This window comes from Orbicella faveolata, unplaced genomic scaffold (assembly GCF_042242905.1).
Source record: "Orbicella faveolata isolate gen_17 unplaced genomic scaffold, um_ofav_v1 contig_47, whole genome shotgun sequence".
Taxonomy (NCBI): domain Eukaryota; kingdom Metazoa; phylum Cnidaria; class Anthozoa; order Scleractinia; family Merulinidae; genus Orbicella; species Orbicella faveolata.
The window spans coordinates 5,879,876-5,894,123 of record NW_028301577.1 but is presented as its reverse complement, the minus strand read 5'-3'; the positions used below and the strand labels follow the sequence as shown (position 1 = coordinate 5,894,123).

Sequence of the window (14,248 nt, the reverse complement as noted above, 5' to 3'; positions counted from 1 at the left end):
TGTCCATCTTGGTCTGTTTTCACAACGGGGTGTCATTTTCACATTGGTTTCCCTGGGCCGCTGAAGCCCCAGTTTTGGCGCCAAAGGATTTTTTGGAAAGATCTTCGGGGACTAGTATATCGATGTCTAAATGACCCGTTTTATTTAGCCTCGGTAAATTTCATTCTTGTCATAAAATTTTGGAAAATTAGACGAAGACCTAGCGAGCATCGCAGAGTCGAGAGTAAGTTTTTTAATATGTGCATATCTAGACGAATTGTCAGCGGATGAACATTTAACGGCTATATCCATTTTCAAAAATCTACGTAACGTGCTAAAACTGCTCGCGAGAATCAGTATCCAAGACGTGGTTGTTAAAATGATTTTTCGCAGTTTGGTCTTTTACCTGTTTTTAAATTTCTTTTGTATTATTCAAAATAAGGAAGTTGATTAATTTTCATTTAGCTAGCAGGAATTCTAAAAAATCGTGGTTACTATTAAAATACATTGAAAAAAGTCGATTTGAACCATAGTACTGGGATTTTTAAAATAATTTGTAGGTATATTTCCAGCGTTGAATATATTTTTCAGTACAATACAACATGAGGCACAAGGTTTCTATTAGTGTTATAGGACTATTTTAATTTTCAATCGACGTTACCAAAATACCAACAATACAAATAGAACGGGGTTCTGACGAGTGAAATGTTTTTTTTTCTTGTTCAGTTCGGTGTTCATCAAATTGCAAATAATCTTATTTATTTTCTTTTACTGATTATCAGTTCATGAATTCTCCTGGATCGAATGTTTGACTTTGGCTTCATGTCTTGAGGAGAATTCGGTTGTCGATCGATCGCTGTTTTGAGTGAAAAAAAGCTTAAGTGTTACTCAATTAAAAACGAAATATAGAAGCCTAGAGATCACATATTCCCATACAAATTTCTGTTACTTAGCTTTGAGAATAAATCTAACTGGGTGCATAGAGACCCAGATATACTACTCTAATGTAATAAACGCAGAATGAATGGAGGAGCAATTTAAAACTGTAAGGAAACGGTCTTTCGATAAACTGTTGCGAAGAAAGTTAAATTCCTAAATTCAAAATTCATCGTAGCTAGTGGTGGCGTCATTAATATATAGTTCTTTGATTTGAAACGGTGCTGAGTCAGCTATAAGAGAGGATGCACCAAAAATGCCAAACAAAAGGCCTATAACATTATGGCAAGCTGTCCTAAACTATTATTCTTATTTAAGGCCATGTAAAAAAAATAATGGGATTTGTAAAGTTTCGTAAATACGAAAACGATATATCTCAAAAGCGACAATGTAGTCTGGAAACATGGACATCTGTTATCGATTTTACACGATCTTTGTTATTGTTGTAAGAGAAGTGTTTTAGATAATGCTAAGATTTTACAGTTTTAATGACGTGGACGATCCTTCTGCTATAAGACTGATAATAAATTTTGGAGCATAATGGAAACAAAGTGTGAGCATAAAAATCCCACCATGCAGATTTACTGACATCAGATCGCAATAACAGAGAAACCAAAGAGAATGTTAATATATGAGAAAGATAATGATTGAAATTGTCAATGTGTAAAATTTAAATTGGAGTCCACCATAATGCGGACCCAAAGTACATTCGAACAATGCTTAAAAAATGATCACAGTTGCAACGTAGTTTTTTTGTCACCTAGCGGGAATAAGAGCAAAATGGACAATTTTACTTAGACTGGAGACAAATAGACTACTCTAAATAATTTACGTGCCGATCATCATGTTTTAAGCCAACTTCCGAAGGCTTTGTTTGTGGCGACTTTCAGCTCAAAACGATTTTTAAAAAGTTTAGATAATTTACAACGGAAATCGTAGCAAATTTTCGACGTCAATATAAATATACTGTTGTCCGGTCCACATGAATGGCGGAGTACATGACTCAATATTGTTGCGGTTTCTTTACTTTTCGCTGCTTCCGTTGCTCTGTCAGTTGTCAAGTTTTTGCCTCGATCCCCGACGTCGCCGCTGCTTATCACGCAAACTTGTTGTGGAAAGTTGAAAACAAATTAAATCCAAATTTAAGACGAGCAATCTTGTCTAGATAACGCCTACATGTGGAAAATACAACACAAGATCACAAAAAGTCAACCCGTTCTAAAATTACTCTCCGGTTTTCGCTGTTGTCCCCTCCTTTGGATACCGGTCGGAACAGGTTAAGAAATATTGCTTAAGGAATATTCAATGATATAGAAACGAAGTCTCTGATTGTAGTACACGATGTACAAATGTTAAGTCTCTTAAAGTCTTTGCAAGAAACTTGAAAATAAACTGAACAAATCTGGAACTTCATCGGCGAATTCCACGGAAGAGAGAAGAACAGTACATTAAGAAAAACTTTAAGCAATAAATATTGACATTCTGGTTGTGTTTGTGCAACTCTCATAATCTCAACGAAAGTTGTTGCTATTTATTTCAATCAAAAATCATACACTGCAGTCCAATACATTATCTCGCGTTTATCTTAAGTCCAAGCGTTAAGAGCACAGAAAAAAATATACATAGGGGACCCACTTTGTGATAACATGAATCGAAATATGAATTTTTTTTTTTTAAATCGAAGCAAATTTATTTAAAACTGAAAAAAAATCCAAGTTAATATGGTGGTATAAAGCAAACTTGGTTCTTCTCGAGATACGTGAATCGTCTAGAATTAAAAACGTTGACGAATTCCCTCCTAAATTTATATCCCATGCAATATTTATTGTTCTCATTACGATGATATGGTAACATAGCCTTGTTTAAAGTTTGTAACGGAAATGGAATGAAAAGCCTGAGAATCGAATCAAAACTTCCATATGCGGTGACGCTACCCAGACTTTGGAATGACAAAGGTTTTTAACAGCATTTATGTTTTTAACTTTATGTGGTTTGTTGTGTTTTGTATTTCAGCAACAAAACTAATGGAAACGAGACAGATAAGCCTTTTATTATAAAGTTACGTTTACCAAGATTTTAGAATAAGCTTTGCTACATGTACATAAATTCAAACCAACTGTCGTCAATGATCTTTTGTGCCTTTCAGAGTTGTATTGTTTTGGCATGCGATTCAAATGATAGCGAAAGCTATCAAATATGCTTCAATATTCAACATCCGCTGCGGGGCCTTTCAACTGATCTCTGGAATCATCAGCTGTATTATTGTCTGGCCCTTAACATTGATTGTATAAAGGTTACGGTTCCTACAGCGGAAATTTTGCGCCCCTTTAGAATGCCGCCTTCGAAAGGAAATTTCTTTTTTTTATATATAGAGCCCGGCACTTCGTTACATTTTGATAAAAATCTTTTTTTAACTGTTTATCAAAGTAAACTACGTATGCAATATTGCGTCGACTATTTACAGACTGCAGTTCTCTTTGAAACACCATTAAATATTTGGAACGACACTTTAATCTATCAAAAGCTGGCTGGATAAACACACTCTGACAACGGCGAGTTAATCTACAGTTATTTCAATGCACGGAAATATTTCTAGTGTTTTCAGTTTGTTGTGTACTAATTTTCGGAAAAAAAATATGTACACATATATATACATACTCTCCTGCCAAACACGCACCTTTCTAACTTTTGGTGGAGTTTTATTGGTAAGTTTTGAAACGACTGATGCAATGTCATTTTCCCTTGTGAACGGGTGATTTGAGAGTAAGTCAAATGTATGTCAAATGTTAAAAAAGCAGTAATATTATATTCACTTTGTATTAAAAAAGTTCAATCTAAGTAATCTTTTTGAAAGAAGTTTTTAATTAAAATGTTGCGTGGAATACACAGCAGCTGGTCATACCGCCAACAATCTTATCATATCGCCAAAAAAGATCACATTTCCTTCACTAAGGCAAACATTGTCATTTACAATTGGACACAAATAAATAAGGTAGAACTAAAAACTGTACAATATAGATTTTAAGAATTTAGTTGAGCAAACTGTGGGTTGACCTTACTAAACACTTTTAATCGACTGCGAGTTAATTCTCCAGTAATGACATTGAAACCTTCCCAAAATTTGGAGAAGAAGTCGTGTACCCAATCAAAGAACGGTTTACTGTACGAGTTATTTACTTTTCTAAAAACGATTTCTTGCAAGCGAAAATAACATTTGCATGCTTAATATGCATTTGTTTCCGTTGACCCTCAAGGCAGAAGTTTCATTTATGAATGCATAAATAGAGCGCTATTTTCTTGATCGACGCAAGGAGTGATACCCGCAACTGTGCTGAAGTTTGCCTAGAGGCCATTGTTTTTGAAGCAACCGCCAAGAAAACGCGGTAGGATAATACATCTTCTATGTCAGATAATTTATATATGGGTTTAAAAGCCATTCTAGGTTCCATTAACATGCTGCTACTTTCACATTTGTAAAATGTAAAACAGAAAGTCCTGCTCGTAAGCAAGGGAGTTTGATATTCCCCGAATCAATTGCTTGGAAGTGTCCCCCAGTTCACAGATATATCGTTCGAGGCGAACTTCGAGTTTCCCTTAGTCCTAGTGATGTGAGCAACGATACGATTGTAAGTTCGACAATTTACACGTGTGTTTAAGCTGAATTTTCACTTATTGGATAGCTAAGCTGTAGACAGCTAACTGAGAAGGTCATATTGAGTATATATGAAATCTCGTCCTATCTCCTTAAACGGAGTGGAAGGATCGTTTGGAGTCAGTTTTCTCAAATCGGTTCCTTTCTCTGAGGTTACTTACCTTTATGCATACAACCGTGACGAAGGTTAGTGTCTAAAGAAGGATTGATGATCCATTTAGGTGCTAATGTTGGAAGAGGAATCTTTTTATGACTGTCTTAATAGTACTAGATTCACCTGAACACTTGCACTGTTCTTGAAAGAAGAAAGTCTATTTGGGTCACAGGACAAACCATCCTCTATTTCTAGACGGTATGAGCCTGAAATCCCCTTAAAATTCAGTTTTGAATACAAAAATTTTGTTGCTGTAAATTGGTCACTAGCGCATTCATAAACACCCACCTGTTTTGCTTTGAGAAAAGCGTTTAGAGCACAGGTGCGCTCTCAATCAAATGTTTATAACAAATTGATTTTTCTCACCTCAGTCTCAACCTTGGGTGCATTATTGGCATCTTGCCAAAATGGCGAATTTTTTCCAACAGGGCAATGTACTTACTGTTCGATAAAGAAAGCAGTCTCCCAGTGCTTATGTTTCGTTTCCGGTTTCAGCCAAAGCTATTAGGTTAAGTCTGCATACGAGCTAAGTGGCCCATCAGGCCGAAGTGTATTCCGGTTTCTGTAGCATGAAGCGACTAGGGGTATATCTTCTCACCCCTAGTCCATCGCAGGCTTAAGTTCGCAGCATTAAGATGGTCGGTACCAGTATTGTAAGTACCTTAAGTAATGTTTGTAATTAGCTGTAAGTGATTTAATGTATTGTTTTGAATGTAAATAAGCAGAGAGGCACTGTGAAAGTAAAGCGTCTTGCCCAAGAACACAACGCAATGTCCCCGGCCAGGGCTCAAGCCTGGACCGCTCGATCCGGAGACGAGCCACTAACCATGAGGCTAGCGCACCTCCCTGCCAAAACTAAAAAGCTAACGAAATATCGTCACTTATTTTGTGAAATGCCACAAAAAGAAAACAACATTGTCTCAGGCTGTCAGGTGAAGTTGTGTTCGCGTCTGGCGAGTATGTAAAAGGGCCAAAAGTACATATTTGTCCCTAGACTTTTGTTCAAGATTGTCGGTTACAATGATCGAAACTATTCCCGTTGGCCCTTAAAGTAGCAAAGGTCTTCCACAAACTCGCCCCATTTTTTGGGTCAGCTGTGGTGGTTTGACCTTCTCCAGCTTTGTTTTAGGTGCCCTCGCTTCCTTCTACCCTGGGGATTCCAAAGGAATAAATCTAAGAATGCCACTAGTTTTCCCAGTCTTTGATTAATTAAAACACATCTCTTTCAGCGTAAAGCCGTAAGGATTGGAAACTTTTCCTCTGTTCTTTAACCCCCCCCCCCCCCACCCATCGGCCTGGGAGGTACTCCCATGTAAAAAGGACGGGGGTTCTTGTCCTACCTTTTAGGGTCTATAAAAACGGTTTTGGTATCTCTTAAAGCTGCTTAAGGTGTTCAGCCTCAAAGGTCCACAGCGGGAGCTTTTGCAGTACGTTTTAGGGTGTACAGCCGACAAAAATAAGACAGGAGATATTTGAAAATCAACAGATTTTTCATTTTGTCCCAGAATTTGGTACCTCTTAGGGGTGAAAAAAATTTCAAGGCACGCCCACAAAACAGGATCTTGGTACCTCTCAGCGGTTCTTTTCAAAATTCCCACAAGCACCCCTGCCCTTTTTATATGGGAGCCCCCTTCCCGGATCTTTGGCCTTAATCTTTAATTAAAAGGCATGTAAACCCAAAAATACAAGTTTTTTCTTATTCGACGCAAACAGCAACGAAGAAAACGAATTTGGCATTTATTTTGCTCGTTTGGGTTTCGTTAAGGAGAAAAACAGCTTTTACGGGAAAAAAATCCACTTCCGGTGAAAACAATGGCCATCTGCCGTGACGTAAGCGGTGGAACACAAACATTGCGCAATAGGGATTCCATATGAGAATTCTATGGCGGATCGGGAAAGTGGGAGTAGCTCGGAGGATCTTTTATCGGATGACAGCGATTCGAATTAGGTGAATTTGTATGATAGTGATGTAGAAAATTCAGTTGTAGCTGTGGAACAATCTGGGCCTCGTCCGTATCAATTTGAGCCACGAAAGGTCCGACAAAGTGATTAACAAGAAGCCAGCCCAGAACCAGATGACAACAACTCAGACCGTCTTGGAAGCACAGACTGGTATTTAATCATTTTGCAATTAAATTACATTTTTAGCAGATGAACATCAATTGAAGCCGGCGCATAGTCAGATTAGCACGCAAATAGAAGCTCACCAAATTTTGTTGTTGTCTTTTTTCCCGACCTTTCTTGGGTGCATTAAAAGGTGCGAGTGTCAAGTATGTCAGCCAATGCCGACTGCTCACGAAAGTGTTTGCTGCGCTGAAATCGGATAAGTCTGGCAAAAAGTAGAAAATCAGAGGCCAGAAATACAAATGAAATGTATTACCTAGCATCCAGGATTTCAGTCAACCTGTCTTGATGTTTGGGTGCTTGAAACTGCTTATTACGCATTCAGGCAGCAGCACGGCGCAGATATTCACACAGGAAACGAGTATGTTTACTTTTTACTATCGCGGTTCAATTGTCAGATTTACCTCTGCCGTAACTGGTTTTATTTTAGTACAACACTAATAAAGATAGTTATTTCTCAGTACTTTTCGTGTAGGAGATTTCGATACATTGCCTATCGGCAGCTTGTTCGTTGGTGCTGGGGTTATCTTGGTAAACATGTCCGAGTTGTGCTGCCATCTTGTGCTGTAAACAAGATCCGAAGCACCTTTCCAGCCGATTTTGGCACCACGTAAACTGGGTTGAAGCCACCAACCCTGTGAGTGATAAGAAGGTGATTGCTAATTTACATTATAATTATTGAAAATATGTTACAGCACTGGCAGCAATGGGCTTAACGTATACAAAGACACAAACGTGGTTTGCCGTAATTACCTTTCTAGTTACTCAATGATGTGCAAGCGTGACACATATTGTTCTACTGCTGTTTCTTTGTAGGGTTTTTCAAAGGAAGCAGAGATTATCTGTGTTGCGAAGAATAGCAGATAAAGTGGTTGACTACTTACCCTATTAATCTCAAGCTTTTGAAGAGCTCTACTTCTTCTAGGCCTTTTATCGGTACTGGCAGCCATTTCCGGTTGTTCGCTTCCTTCATTTTGGATAGGCCGCTAGCGCGCTTTCGTTTGTCGCAAGAATTTGTTACTGCTGGAGACTGTATCGTCGGTTCAGCACCAGAAAGTAAAGGACTTTGCTTTCTCAGCCCCATTTCTACCATGAAACTTTTTTCGTAACAATCCGGAGAAAAATGAATGTTGCAAATAACCGAATGCTTCGTCGGCTCTACGAAATCGGCCCATTTCACTAGGCTCGATTTCCGCATTGAACAAATTTTACCCACTGCCGCCTCAAATTAGCGTCTTTTGGAAACTTATGCATAGTATGGCCTGTTTTGTTCGAATTACTGCAAAACTGAACGACACAGCGTTTTACCATAATGAAGATGTGGTGTTTTTCCAAAAGAAACTATGTAAACATGCGCTTATTTAATAACGTGTTCAAGAAAAACCTTTGACTTCCCGTAACTAAAGGCAAACCCGTGACGTCATTTGCTAGATTGCGCAATTCAAGATGGCGGATGTTTAGAACTTTGAAGCGATTTTCCAACGTGAAAACGGGCTAAAGTGAACAAAAGATCTACAGATTTGGCAGATGTCATGTATGTACTAAACGACTATGTGGTCCCCAAAATAGCATTTTTTGGGTTTACATGCCCTTTAAGTCCTAGACAAAATCGGTGTCCGGGCCAGGTGGTTGAATTGCAATGATGAAATCCTCGGCAACAGTTGCTGTTATTTCAAACTTCTTGTCTCTGTCTAACTGATTTTTCACACTTTAGAATGTAGGCCTTGAGTTGCTTCAAATCACTGAAATATTTCCTATTAGAATTATAGACGACTTCAACCATCGTTAATGTTTTTGTTTGTTTTGTTTGTTTTCAGCACTTTTCAAGTGCATGGGCGCAATATCTTGTATAAATCTTTAGAAATTTACTTGTATTTTTTGAATGACATTACGTACTCCTGGAGTTGCTTCAAAGCTCTGAAATAGTTTCTATTAGAATTATAGACGACTCTAACCTTAATTAATTTTTGCCTGTTTTGTTGTTTATTTCAGCACTTTTCAGGACATGGCCAACAAATATAGTTCTACTATCCTACTTATCTTTTGCCTGGCCGCAGCAGCTATCTCATTCAACGCCTGCAATCCACAACTCGATGACTGTAGCAACTTCTCCAAAAGGGTAATTTTTTATATATTGTTGATGCCACTCACTTAGTCAAGCAGGCGACCCCTCAGTTTGGTTTCGAGGATGAAAGGAGGGTGGTGGGAAGGTGGAATAAAAAATGTAACTGATGGGTTATTGGCTGTCCTGTTTTGGCTCCACTTAATGGTGTTCAAATTCAATTTTCCACAAGTGCAGGACAGACGCTGACTTTGCTGTCCCTCCTTTCTGTGAGCAAAAAACAGACATGCAAACAAGTTGGCGACAACGGTGTTTTACATAGCCTGGTCCAAATATAAGATAAAGTTTGGGAGATTCAAAAACCGTGAATGTTAAACTTCTGGTACAGCTAACCAATCAGAGCGTGCGTAATATGAACGCAATAGACCTTTTTAGCCTGGGCGGTTTGTTGTCCCTTTGCAGACCATATAATGATACTCTTGAGAATTCTTGCCTTCAAATTGTTAAATAGTCGCCTGTATGTGAATGAATATTATTTTTAATTTAGATTGGCGAAAGCAGAATTTTGTAGAGAATATCACGTTGTCTGTAGTGGGAAAAGAAACCGCCCAAGCTAAAAATTAAAGGTCTATTTTGGTTGTTTTCCTTAGCCAAGCCAAATCCGTACTTTGCGATCGAAAATGAAATTTCCCGTTCCATTTATGGACAAACCATTCTTCTCAGATTGCGGTTCAACCAATCCGCGTCCATATGTGGATCATTCAGATTAAAACAAAACCTGGGCCCCTTGGCATTCAGTGTGTTCCAGCGTCCATGAACATTTCAAAAAATCTGGATTAATTAAATCTCAAAAAAGTCTGTACACGGGCCAAGTGGCCCATCAGATCGGAGCTTACATCCCGGTTTTTGTAGCATGAAGCGACTAGGAGTGTATCTACTCCCGCCTGGATGAGATGCTAGTCCATCGCAGGGTTACCCCTAGCATTAAATTCGCCGGTACATGTTTATACACTTGGGCGGTGAGAGGCACTGTGAGAGTAAAGTGTCTTGCCTAAGAACACGACACAATGTCCCCGGCCAGGGCTCCACTCCGGACCGCTCGATCCGGAGACGAGCCACTAGTCGTGAGGCTAGCGCGCCTCCCTGCCAAAGCTAAAAAGCTAACGAAATATCGTCACTTATTTTGTTAAGTGCCACAAAAAGAAAACACATTAATCATGAGGTCACCGCGCCCAAATTAATGGAACTCTACCTTTGTAAATGGTATCATGATCTGTTGAGTATAGTGGGTCAACAAAGAAGATTTTCGAAGGTATATGAGCTTCAAAAAGAGCCAGAGCCTGAAAGTCATTTTTCAGTTTTGGGCCTTTAGAAGGTTATCAGTTTTTGACTTTCTATCTTTTAGTACAGTCAGGATTAAACAACTTTCGCGACACACGCCTATTCTAAATTGGCGTCAGTACCTCCCCCTTGGTGGCCTCACTGTTATTGCTTTATAATCACCTGTTCTCTGTAGAGAGCTAAAGCGCAGATGTTTTTAAACCGCGGACATCAACCAGAAGTTTATGTTCTTAGTTTTGGCGTGTGCTCACCCTCCACCAATGAGATGAAAAGCTTTCATTTGACTATTTATCAATTTGGTGTTTTCAACGAAAAGTTTGTAAAACGCGACATGGAAGAGAAAATTCGACTTCCGGTTCACGTGATGGAGAAGGCATACAGAGAAGCAGCAGAAGGAGTCTTAGGTAGAGCACGGAAGAAAAGGAAACCATGGATCAGCAAGGAATCATGGGACCTGGGACCTGTTTCTCGAAAGGCCCGGAAACTTTTCGGGCCCGAAAAGCCATTTTTAGTTGATCTTTTTCTAAAAACAGAGAGGTGTATACGCCTGAAACTTCTTGTATGAAGAGAACCTCTTTTCACGTTAAAAATATGTGAATAACAAAGCTCTGTAATCGTAAGGTTCGAGATTTTGCTACGACTTTCCGGGTGCGAAAACTTTTCGGGACCTTCGAGAAACGGGCCCCTGAAAGATCAGAGAGGAAAAATTAATAAGAAAATCCTGAGCACACATTCATAAAAAGTTAAAAAAAAAAAACAACTAGGGGCGAAGAATACCGAGAAGGATAGAGAGGTAAAGAAAAGTACAAAAGCAGGCATAAAAAAGGTGGATAAAGAACATTACAGTGAAGCAGGAGCAGCAGGACGAAGCCAACATATGAAGACCCTCTATGGACTAACAAAGACACTCTGCGATGAAAGACCTATATGCAGAGCAGAGCAGTACAAGGTAAAAACGAAAACCTTGCCAGTGGAAACGAAGACGTGCAGCGAAGATGGACAGAACACTTCAAGGAAGTTCTTGACGGAGAAGAACCACCAAACATTGTAACTGTTGATAATGAAAGCTAGCTCAGTGAGATGATAGCAGATACTTCAGCTTGTGAACCAACACTAAGTGAGAGTGACGTAGCAACACAACTACAAAATGGGAAAGCACCTGGAATCGATTGCATGACTGCGGCATTATTGAAGGCAGACATTGAGCTTTCAACAAATAAACCATATAAACTGTTGAAGAAAATATGGGAACAAGAGAAAATCCCAGATCTTAAGAATGTAAGAACTGGCGGGGCATAACCCTACTGTCCATCGTAGGCAAAGTATTAACGAGAATACTCATAGACAGGATAAGATGCGGAATTGATTGTTGGAAAGAGCAAGCAGGAAAGGCAGAGGAACAAACGAACAAGTTTTCATAGCGGAGCTCCGGCACCTCGAAGGGCCCCAAGCGGAGCACCATACCCATATAGGAAAGAAAAGGAAACCCATGAGTGGATTTTCTCATGGTTATCATGGCTAGCAGTGTTGCTCGTGGGCGCCAACACACGTCAGCGACGTCGCACAACATGGCGGCCATACTCCAGCTAGTGGGTTGACCGGGACATGCAGCCTAGTCAACTGACACCTGTTAAAAACTTATCCGCTGACCAATATCACTTGACCATATAGGGGAGGTTCAAGTTTAGAGCTTATCAAGATCACGTGTCTTTTAAAGTTGACCGCTGACCAAGTGCTGGTTTTAATCCCCATACTTATAGCGGAGCTCCGGCAGCCCGAAGGGCCGCCCAGCGGAGCACCATAACTATAGGAACTGAATCACATGCATGCATAGAAATAGAAAACCATGCAACTCTGTTTTGACGGTTAACATGGCTAGCGGCATGAATCGCAGGCGCGTGCGTTTTACGACGACGACCACGACGAACTACGACCATATCGCGCAATCTGGCGGCCATACTTTGGCTAACACCAAGTCATGCAGCCTTGGTTTATGGCATGCATCTTTGATATTGGGCATCCATGATATGGTCAATTGACACCTGTCAAAATAAGAAATCCGCTTACCAGTATCACGTGACCATATTGTGGACTCAAGTTTAAAGCGCATCGAGGTGTTTTTAAAGTTGACCGCTGACTAAGTGTTGGTTTTTCGATTGGATCGCGGACTCACGTTAGGTTAACTTACTGTAATCATGTCCGCGTTTTTAGGAAGGACTAAAAGTTAACCAAATAGTAAATTTTTCTTTTATAAAAATACAAAGCAAAAAGCCATGTAATAAATTACTTATTAACCTCGAATGTTCGGTCTTTCCGGAAAAATCTCAAACCTCAGCCTTGCGAAACTGGCCTCTCTATCGCTCGGTCAATACGGCAAGGTCTTGGTTTGAGATTTTTGCGTAAAGACCACTCTTGGTTAGTAAATAGTTGATAGTGACCGAAAAATGTGTACAAAAACTGTCAAGTGCTCATGGTTCGAGTGTCCTTAATATAGAGATGTTACATGTCTTTAAAGTTTGAAACTAAATATGCTCTGGGACCAGCTTATCCTGTAACCAAAAATTAACAACACGCAATGTAAAACGAGCGAGAAAAAATGTGAGGAAGGAAACAATTGTGACTGAACTAGGGCAAAAAATGCCCGTTTTCAAAACATTTGTGGTCTGAGTCCGTTATTTTTCATGAGTTAGCAATCATTTGCTGATGAGGGGGTGAGGTTTAATTCTAATTTGTAACTGTTCTCTCTCTAGCTTGAGGCATTGAAGAAACGAAATGTTGGCTGCCCTAAAATTGCAGGCACAGTATGCGACCCAGACCTTGCCAATCCTTGTCCTTGCCCGAAGTATGGTGCTACATACTTATGCGAGTGGGAGATCAAAAGCCTCACGCCTTATACGGGAAGATATGAATGCGTCAGACAATGTTTGGGCGAATGTTGATAGGACTGAACGGGAAATTTATGTTTTTTTGCAGCTACATATAGCGTGGTTAATTACGTGGTTAATTTTTCTGCAAAATAGTTTCGAGATTTTCATTGGTGTTGTGTTCTGCTTTTTCTTGATATATGTTTCTGTAAGTTGTTTTTTGTTTGTTTCATATTTTAATCATGAGAAAAAAGTTATCGAAGGAAACCTTTGAAGGAAGTTTTGAGGGACAGTTAGGCCCAGTTCAGACACCGAACTTTTCATGAGCCGAACCAAATACATTGAATCAAGCACATGAAAAGTTCGGCGTCTGAATCAGTTAAGAACGGCTATTTGAATTTGGAACGGCCCAGCCGTTCTTCCCGCCTAACTCAGCCGGGAATTTCGGCTTTGGAACGGCTTTGATTCAGACGTCGAACTTTTCATGAGCCGAACCTAATGTCTAAATTATTATAACGTATTTTACAAGCAGTTTTTACTTTGCCTGAAAATCGCTGACATTTCGATGTGTTCTGGTTTAAACTAAATAAAGTTCGGCGAATTAAGTTCGACGTCTGAATCAACAGGTGTACTTTTGATAATTTGGGTCGGTCCAAATTCGAATTAAGTTCGGCTCATGAAAAGTTCGGCGTCTGAACTGGGCCTTAACGCGTTCACTATGCTTGTAAACTATATCTGAAGCAAATTGTAGAGAGTAGCATCTGCATATTTATCAAGTCATCATATTGTCAACGTAATCAAACTTGTAATGTATGGTCAATAAAGGTATTAATGAGGACTAAATTAGTAAGTGAGCTGCTAACTGCTTGCCCCTTAAATCTTCTAGTGGAAACTCAGGGTATTTCGCGAGTCTGATTTGTTCCCCCTGTTGTCTATTAAACAATAACAATGTTCTTGCAGATAAGCCGCATCCTTGATTTTTAAGGAAAGTTTTGAGTAAGAAGTTGCATCGTATCCGCCAGTGTTTACGGTAGATTATGAGCTCGAGGTTTCTGTCGCACGCATAGAAATCGAGGACGAATAATCTAATTGTTTTAGTATAAACCTACTAGTCGTTTAAAGTTGTTTTCTAAATC

At 39.5% G+C, this 14,248-nt stretch overlaps 1 protein-coding gene and 1 long non-coding RNA gene across 10 annotated transcripts in view; one reads left to right on the top strand and one right to left on the bottom strand.

Moving 5' to 3' along the window:
* LOC110052173 (uncharacterized) overlaps positions 1–13,955 on the top strand; it is a 28,798-nt gene extending 14,843 nt beyond the window's left edge. For 7 of the 9 annotated variants that reach the window (XM_089279284.1, XM_089279285.1, XM_089279283.1 and 4 more), the window contains exons 2-3: positions 8,838–8,964; positions 12,999–13,955. In XM_089279284.1, the coding sequence (XP_089135410.1) occupies positions 8,851–8,964; positions 12,999–13,187 (303 nt within the window). In that variant the 5' untranslated portion in view covers positions 8,838–8,850 and the 3' untranslated portion in view covers positions 13,188–13,955. Of the gene's footprint in view, positions 1–4,156; positions 4,299–6,564; positions 6,834–8,837; positions 8,965–12,998 lie in introns of those variants that run through there. The other 2 variants (XM_089279282.1, XM_089279288.1) reach the window with 2 other exon arrangements.
* Positions 6,959–8,208, bottom strand: LOC149096913 (uncharacterized). The gene is made up of 2 exons (XR_016204107.1): positions 7,730–8,208; positions 6,959–7,480 (listed from the first exon to the last, which is right to left on the bottom strand). It is a non-coding gene; the product is annotated as an uncharacterized LOC149096913 (long non-coding RNA).
* Positions 13,956–14,248: the final 293 nt, after the last annotated feature.